This window comes from Sardina pilchardus, chromosome 18 (assembly GCF_963854185.1).
Source record: "Sardina pilchardus chromosome 18, fSarPil1.1, whole genome shotgun sequence".
In the NCBI taxonomy this organism is placed as follows: Eukaryota; Metazoa; Chordata; class Actinopteri; order Clupeiformes; family Clupeidae; genus Sardina; species Sardina pilchardus.
Window position 1 is genome coordinate 12,774,022 of NC_085011.1, and position 8,607 is coordinate 12,782,628.

Here is an 8,607-nt window from a genome sequence, read left to right on the forward strand (position 1 = left end):
TCAGCTTTCTCTTCAGTTTGAAATCGATTACCTTCATAGATTGTCTTTTGATTTATTTCCCAAGATCTGGGGGATCTTTATATTACCTTGGCTTAGTTACTCTGCTCATAGCTACTTAAAACATAATTCAGTCCCTATCTATTTTATTGACCCGTGTTGGAAGATATTGACAAGATGTGCCATAAAGGCACTAAAGATCAAACTCCGTAACTCATTCCACATTAGTGAAGTGATTAATGAAATTGTCATTAATAGAATTGATTGCCTGTGTGTGTGTGTGGCAGCATTTTGTGCATGCGTAGGTGACAGTGTGGGTGCGCGCGTGCATGTGTGTGTGTGTGTGTGTGTGTGTGTGTGTGTGTGGCATTTAAATCATGACATTCTCTGGTCTCACTCACTGACCCTTGGAGGCATGTTATTGTGTGTGGGTGTGCACTGGTGAATGGAGATGATCCCTTTTTCCCCTCCAGAGGAAGGGAGAAAATGTGCACAGTGACATTTAGGTGTCTCCCTGGGGACCAGAACATAGATCTAACAACGCCTCTGAGGGAACAGGGCCAAGAGAGACACAAGTTTCACAGGGTGTTTTCTCATTCCTCCTTGTTTCCCTCTTGTGCTTCACCATTTAAATATTAAATAGCCTAATAAATAAGTTGTTTTCCGTTTTGTATTTATTGTTCACCAAAGTCTAAATTTACAAGTGTGTACACTGCAGTGCAACTGTGTCTGTGTGTGTGAGAGAGAAGTTCTTTGTGCACTCCCAGAGGGAGTATGCTACAAAGGACAGGTGGTGTTATTGATGATGGGGTCATCACTGGTGCAGCTCCCCGCATGCACACTAAAGCTTGCACACACACACGCACACACACATGCACACGGACACATCAATCTAGGATGGTACATTACCATGACTGCAGACTTTGAGTAGTCATTGATGCAGCTAATGTATGTACAGTTCAGCTTCGCGGCCGTGCCTCCGATCGAAAGCCCAGCTCAGTCAAAATCCCTGAGTGACAGGAAGAGGGAAATCCAGCGACGTGTCACATACATCTTTTTTATGCAATCAATGAATCATTTAATCACTCAGCCATCCAATCCATCAATGCACAGTCACACAACAGCTGTTAGAAGTGCCCAATACTCAGGCCACCAATGCATTTGATCCCTTTTACTAAATGAAGTCATGGATCTGTGTGACAGCACACATACCTGTGTCCATAGATTATCGCTAAACGAGGCCTAGGCAAGATTCTTGATACACCTTTGCACGGCTATTTGCACTAAAACTAAAAGGTTAGGTGTGTTCTTTAATAATGACACATTTGAGATATGAATGTAATTGCAAACATTTTTTTAATTAATAGGACTGAATGGCCTCTATGGAATTTAGCTATTCTGTGTAAGTATTATGAAGATGCACCATTTAAAATCAATGCCATGCTTAGATATGCCCATGCATAGTCGGACAACAGACCCTACAAGGCATCAGTAGGTGTGTGTGTGTGTGTGTGTGTGTGTGTGTGTGTGTGTGTGTGTGTGTGTGTGTGTGTGTGTGTGTGTGTGTGTGTGTGTGTGTGTGTGTGTGTAAATCTGTATGACAGGTCATGTCCATCATAGCCAGAATAGTTAGAATATAATATAACCCTGCCCTCAAATCAAGTTGATACTTGGAAATTGATTTCTGAAAAATAGAAGAGCCCCCTTCTCAGCACCCTGCCAATTCTCCCTTTCTTCTCATCTCCCCTTGTCTACGCCTCTCCTCTCATCTGTTCTCAACTCTTCACCTTCGTCTCCCTGCACTTAGTGAGCCCCTTGAGGTGAGAGCCTACGTAGAACATTTGGTCAAAAGTTGCTGCGAGTTTGACTCAAGGTTTATGTTCTTGTGTTGAGTTGGGTTATAGTTTATTGTCTAAGTTGTCTTGAAGGTCTCTTCAAATATGAATATACTATGTGTTCTTTCTCTTGCTCTCTCTCTCTCTCTCTCTCTCTCTCTCTCTGTGTGGACGTGTCGTGTATATACTGTATGTGTTTTTTGTGTGAGCTTAAATATTTTTCTTCTGGAGAGGGAGGTGTCATTTTTAAAAGACAAGATGTTCCTCTGTCCTTGGACTGAAGCCAGGCACATTCTATTCTCTGCCTCTATCAATAAGATTAACACTGGGTCTGTGAATGGATGCCGAGGAGGACATCCTCCAATATAGTAGCCACCACTGCTGAATTTTAATGAGGTGCGCATAGTATACACACTTGCATGCTCTCACTCCAGGATACTCTTTTGGCTCGTCAGTCTTGAATTGTATTGGTATTGAGGATTTTACAGGGATATTTCAAATCTTTTTCTTTTAATTTTACAATCTGAAATCCTGTGATATGTCCTTGTCTGATATCTTCATGTCAAATGTATGAATATAGAAATACTTATACTGTTCATGATTTTGCATTAAATATTCATTAAAACAATAATGTGCATTACCCTTATCACAACTGAAACGTATCATTATTTTTGCTTACAATGCCTTCAGAGAGGACTGACTAAATTAGACTTTTAGACTACTTTTAGACTACAGTGGTAAAAACTTCTAAAACGGATAGTTCCGGTCCTTGATATGATTGGCTGAATCACATTCGATGCCGTTGCGAAATCCAACAGAAACATACAGAAACATACATCTCGACTGCATTTCATTCTAATGCGCTGTACCACAACTTACACAAAAGTAGCTGCGTCTCAATGTAGCATGGCAACCAATCAGATAAAGGAAATATATATATTGGCGGAAGAATGATTATCTATGAATACATTGTTACATTTCTTGTTGCTGTGCCTTTGTTTCAAGAAATCCTGCCAGATATATGTAGTATGCATTTAAGAAAAGCAATAAGCCACTCAGGAACAGCTAAGGGGGATTTTAGGCACTCTACTTGTGTGTCGTGCCTAACAACGCCCCTTAGCTGTTCTAAAGTCAGTGTAAACTACAGCCTCTCGGGGCTTATTGCTTAGTTTTATCACACTTATTGACCGTCTTGCTGTACACAAAGCAAACTACAGAAGTCAAGTCAGCAGCTACATCTAATGGACAGAAGTGCAAACTGCATTTCATTTCTCTGAGCTCTTCTCTCTGCTTTGTTTCAGAATATGCCAGGATCTCACGATGAATGCCAACAGTACAGACCCTGGCTTATATCTCGCCCCAAGCATAGCCGAAGCAGCCATTTACTCCGAGATCAGCTCCTGGACCGAGGTCCCCGGTAGAGATGACAATATCTCCTCCCCTCTCCTGCACTCCTTTCCCAACCTGACCGCCCTGGTGCTGCAGAACGGGAGCAGCAGCAGCAAGGCACCGGGCCCGCAGGATGACCCTCTTGGGGGTCACACCATCTGGCAGGTCATTCTCATCGTGTTCTTCACCGGACTCCTCTCCCTGATCACCATCGTCGGAAACATCCTCGTCCTTGTGTCCTTCAAGGTCAACCGTCAGCTCAAGAGTGTGAACAACTATTTCCTGCTGAGCCTGGCTTTCGCGGACCTCATCATAGGGGTGATATCGATGAATTTGTACACCACCTACATCGTCATGGGGCACTGGGTCATGGGAAGCTGGGCGTGTGACTTGTGGCTGGCCATTGACTATGTGGCCAGCAACGCGTCCGTCATGAACCTACTGGTCATAAGCTTTGACCGTTACTTTTCCATCACCAGGCCACTGACTTACCGGGCCAAGAGAACCACCAAACGAGCAGCTATTATGATTGCTCTGGCGTGGTTGGTGTCTTTGATGCTCTGGGCCCCTGCCATACTGTTCTGGCAGTACTTTGTTGGGGAACGGACGGTTCCTGCAGATCAGTGCTACATACAGTTCCTGACAGAACCGATTATAACCTTCTGCACTGCCATGGCGGCTTTCTACCTGCCAGTGACGATCATGAGCATTCTGTACTGGAGGATTTATAAAGAGACAGAGAATCGATCCCGGGAGCTGGCGGGGCTCCAGGGTTCAGGGGGAAGGGGTGGCAGCGAGAGGCCGCGCTTCCACCTCCACTCCACCGGGGGGAGCGCCAGGAGCTGCAGCAGCTTTGAACTGAGCCGACCGATGCAGGGACGCGGCTCCATGCTGGGACTCTCTGGGCGCTTCCACTGCTGGTCGTGGAGGCCTGGCCGCTGGGCCAGAGGCCGAGGCGAGGGCGAGCAGGACCACAGCAGCAGCGACAGCTGGAACAACAACGACGCCGGGATCTCCGCCGACCACTCGGGCTCGTCAGACGAGGAGGACAGCAACGCGCCCGCTGCGCGTGCCATCTTCTCCATCGTGCTGAACTTGCCAGGCATGAAAGCTGCCGTCAACTCACAGGTCACTTCCTGCGAGGATTTCGACGAGGCGTCAGAGGAAGATCCGCTTCGGATTGGGGAAGAAGAGACCACGGAGACGGACAGCGTCTCTCAGTCGGTCAACAACGGCAGCGGCAGGGACGGCAGCGGCTTTCAGGGCTTCTCCACCAAGATGGGCAAAGTCCAGTCTATGCCCGCCATACAGTCCTCATCCGCAGCCTCAGATTCCACTGCCACAGCCCACACCAGCACCACCACCAAATCACCCTCTGTGCCAATCTCTTTTAAAGAGGCAGCTCTGGCTCGACGCTTCGCTGTGCGAGCACGGAATCAGATCACCAAGCGCAAGCGCATGTCTCTGGTGAAGGAGAAGAAAGCGGCGCAGACACTGAGCGCCATCTTGTTGGCCTTCATAGTGACATGGACGCCGTACAACATCATGGTTTTGGTCAACACCTTCTGTAAAGAATGCATTCCAAAATCCCTGTGGGACATAGGTTACTGGCTGTGCTACGTCAATAGCACCATCAACCCCATGTGCTACGCCCTCTGCAACAAGACCTTCCGCACCACCTTTAAAATGATCCTGATGTGTCGCTGGGATAAGCGAAGGCGAGAAGGAAAACAGCATCTACAGCAGAAACAGACCGTCAGATTCCACAAAAGGTTACCCAGGGACTCCACATAGACTCGTTAACTCTGAACATACATACAACAGCTGCTCTGCAGGATTAGGCTGAATGTGGATTACCATACTGTATATTTGTGAGTTTAAGGCTGTGGCCTTAATGGATGAACGGAAAAAATATTTTTTGGACTCTGTGACCTGTTCTCCTTTGTCGTGTGACTTTGAGGCCAGGAACTACTTCACTGTACTGTTGCTAAACGGAAATACCAAGAGAACAAGAAAGGGCTTTTGACATTGTAGAGGAAAATCTGCTTGCTGTCTCTACCTGAAAGGATTAACAGATTTCACTTTGATGGGGATTATTTTTGTTTCATCAAATTTTCAGCCAAGTCTCCTGAAGGTGTTACTTTTTACGTCAAGCTCATAAAATATTGGTTTGAGTCGAAGTAGATTTACTGACCGAAGGCTAGACATTAATACCACTGAACATAAAAGTCACAAACTCTTTTTAGGCTCATGTTGAATGGCACGATGAAGCCATAACACTTCCCCATGAGTTTTTTTTTTAGGGAAAACTACAAGGAACATTGTGAATTGTCACAATCACGATTGTCATGATTATGGACAGATTTTAAAAAAATACTTAAACATTTGATGGGTAAATATAATGTGTTCTGTACATCTCAAGCCATGTTAGAGCAGTTTATGTATTTTTGTTGGTTTGGAGAAATCTTTGAATTTTGACTGTACTCTGTACAAGCTGCTCTGGTGTTCTCTGTGTTTAGCTGTTTACATGGTTTGAGGCAAATACGTCAAGTATTTTCAGTGACTGTTTATGTATCAGAAATTTGTGTTGATATTGCTGGTATTTGTACATTTTGGGTGATATGTATTTGATAACTTGGATAGATTATACATTGACTATGAAGTGTACTCCCTTGTTTGGGAACTAAGTGTTTTGAACATAATATTGATGACCTTGCAATGTTTTTATTATTGGGCATATTCAATCAAATGAATGCCATACATCAGCCAAACATTATATTAAATATTTTATTAGAAAGGTACTTGTAGCTAGCTGCCTTGACAAAACAAAATTCCACCATATTCAAAAATGAATACCCAAGACATTATTTCTATATTTTCATTTTACCATGCTTTAAAGCACATGCCATATAACTCTTAAATTTTAAAAAAACGGTGGGGGGTAATTGTGTAGAATGTAATTAATTACAGATCTTGCCAGCCTGTGAGAAATCTAATAACTGCTCTGAAAAACTCCCATGACACATATTTTCTACGATGTGCATTATTTTGACACGGACCAGTTAAATGGATAGTGCATGCCATCTACAGTACATTAACCCTAGATGACATTAGCTCACTTTCTTGCATAGTTAATTATATATGTATTTATGTATCATTCCAAACTGCATCTTGATACCCACCCAGCGTAGAATTAATTTTGCTTGGTTCGACTGACCGAGGAATCTCTCTGTACAACTCAACTAATCAAACAGTGTTTATGAAGAGTAACAGTGCCCTCTGCTGTGCAGAAATGTTCCTGCACTTCAGTATGCCATTTTCATGGTTTCACAGTTGTCACAGAGGCAAGAGGTAAAAGACTTGGGAAATTAAGTAGTCCATGCCTTAGTCAGTATGAGACATTTGATTCAGCCTTACTTAGTGGAAGAGTGAATGCCTTAGAATCGAAGTCAACAGCTCTAGTGAATGTCAATTACAGTGTACAGATGAGGCAGCCAATTCATACCAAAGTGTTCAGTATTACAGTACACGTGTTTTGCCCTGGTGACTTTATTACTTGATTTAACCAACAGTTTCCATTGATTGGTTACAAATGTAGATACTTCATTCCTTTTCATCATTTCATTGCCTTCTCAGTGGCTCCACAAGTAATTAAGTTTTCTGACAACAAAGAAAGACCAGAATGATCCAACACCTGTTAAGACGTGGAATATAACTGGTTTATGTTGTTGATGTGTGGTCCAATTCATGTTTATTATGGGACTGATGTGCATTTATCAACAAATATTTCTGAATGTTTACAGAATATCATTTTGTGGCAGTTTGTGAAGTGTACTGAAATGCAGTTCCAATGCTAAGCATTTCTATCCAGCAGTCTTTCCTTTTTGAAAATAAATGTCACAGTTTTAATGTGATGACTCTGTCTTTAAAGCAACACAATGTTTTTTTCAATCTTAAAATAATGGCTTCAAACTCATTTGTTCTGACATTGCTGGTGCACATGCAATATGGTATTGGTATTGCACTGTGTGATATTGTCGCAGGTAGGAGCATCACCTTTTCCTCAGGGTTTACACCATTAGCACTAGATGGGTGTCCAGTATGATTCCTATACAGTGTTATTTTAAATATAGAGCTATAGCATGTGCTGTAAATGAAGCATTGCTTGGGTTTATCATGCTGAATCAGTGTCTCTAGCATTCACTGATGCTATTCCAATTTAATGAAAGTTGAGTTCTGTATATATTTAATTCATATTTCATTAACTCTTTCATAGTTCAGGTCACAGACATATAATATAGAGGCCAAAATAGTTGAAGTCTATCCAGCTGTGTGATGATCCCAAAACCACTGTATACTGTATGTAACTGGTCAACTATGGAACACATTAACCTCCAACACCCCCCGAAGTCAGAAGAGACTCCTTGAATGCAATTAGTCAATAACACTGTGCAGCTTTCCATTTAATTGCACGTTCAGCGCAAAGAAGCAACAATAACAAATGTTCATGATGAGGTATGGAGGTTGACGTTCAAGCTGGGCCCTGTACCTATTGATATGCACACTAAAACGCTGGGGTACTGTAGGTGCTAATTGCATAAAGCTGAATTGAACATAGAGTTAAATGTGTATGTATTTGAGAAGGATACCTTGTCAAGACATCAGCATCCCTGATAAATATACATTTACTGTCTGAGGCAAGCTCAACATTTTAGAAAAAAGAAAAGAAATACTGTTAAATTAATTTTCCACACTGATTTCGGGAAGCAGATAAAAGAGGATAGACTCATGGGACATGTACTATTACGCTGGGTTACATAGGGTTCACTAGTATTCAGTATTGAGTACAACATGACTTTTATATCTTATGCTCCAATGATGGATTTGCATGCCTCTGCAGGAGTCACTAATGGAGTCATCCAGCTCATACAGTATGTTTGCATGTTGCAGCGCCATTGTACATCTCAATGTGTGTGTATGTGTGTGTGGGGGGGTGTCAGTAGAAAGAGAGCTAAAGGGTAAAATGGAAGAACGACATGTGATGATACACACCCATCTTCATGTGACTGAGGAAGAGGAGCGGCCCAGCATTGATCACAAACACTCATTTGTCCTCCTCACAATCTACGGAGACCACAGTGGTAAGCAAGTTTGCCTTCACTCCTGCAATCTTTATTATCATTGTCAGTTTTCTTCTATGGGATATGCTTATATTGTAAATCAAGCTGTAAAGGCAGTTTTGCCTTTTGACTTTTCATTTTGATTCAGTCTATATTTGGTCGTCATACTACCTCAACATACTGTAATTACAGTTTTTCATAACTTCTAAAATATTCCAATTATAACTGAAAAGTAGTATATGTACAGTAGTATGTACTATAGTCAA

The 8,607-nt window shown here is 42.5% G+C and overlaps 1 protein-coding gene across 1 annotated transcript in view; it reads left to right on the plus strand.

Moving 5' to 3' along the window:
• Positions 1–5,015, plus strand: part of chrm3a (cholinergic receptor, muscarinic 3a) — a 59,111-nt gene extending 54,096 nt beyond the window's left edge. The window contains exon 3 of the mRNA XM_062520111.1: positions 3,134–5,015. Coding sequence (XP_062376095.1) covers positions 3,153–5,015 — 1,863 coding nt within the window. The 5' untranslated portion in view covers positions 3,134–3,152. The remainder of the gene's footprint in view (positions 1–3,133) is intronic.
• The last annotated feature ends 3,592 nt before the right edge of the window (positions 5,016–8,607 follow it).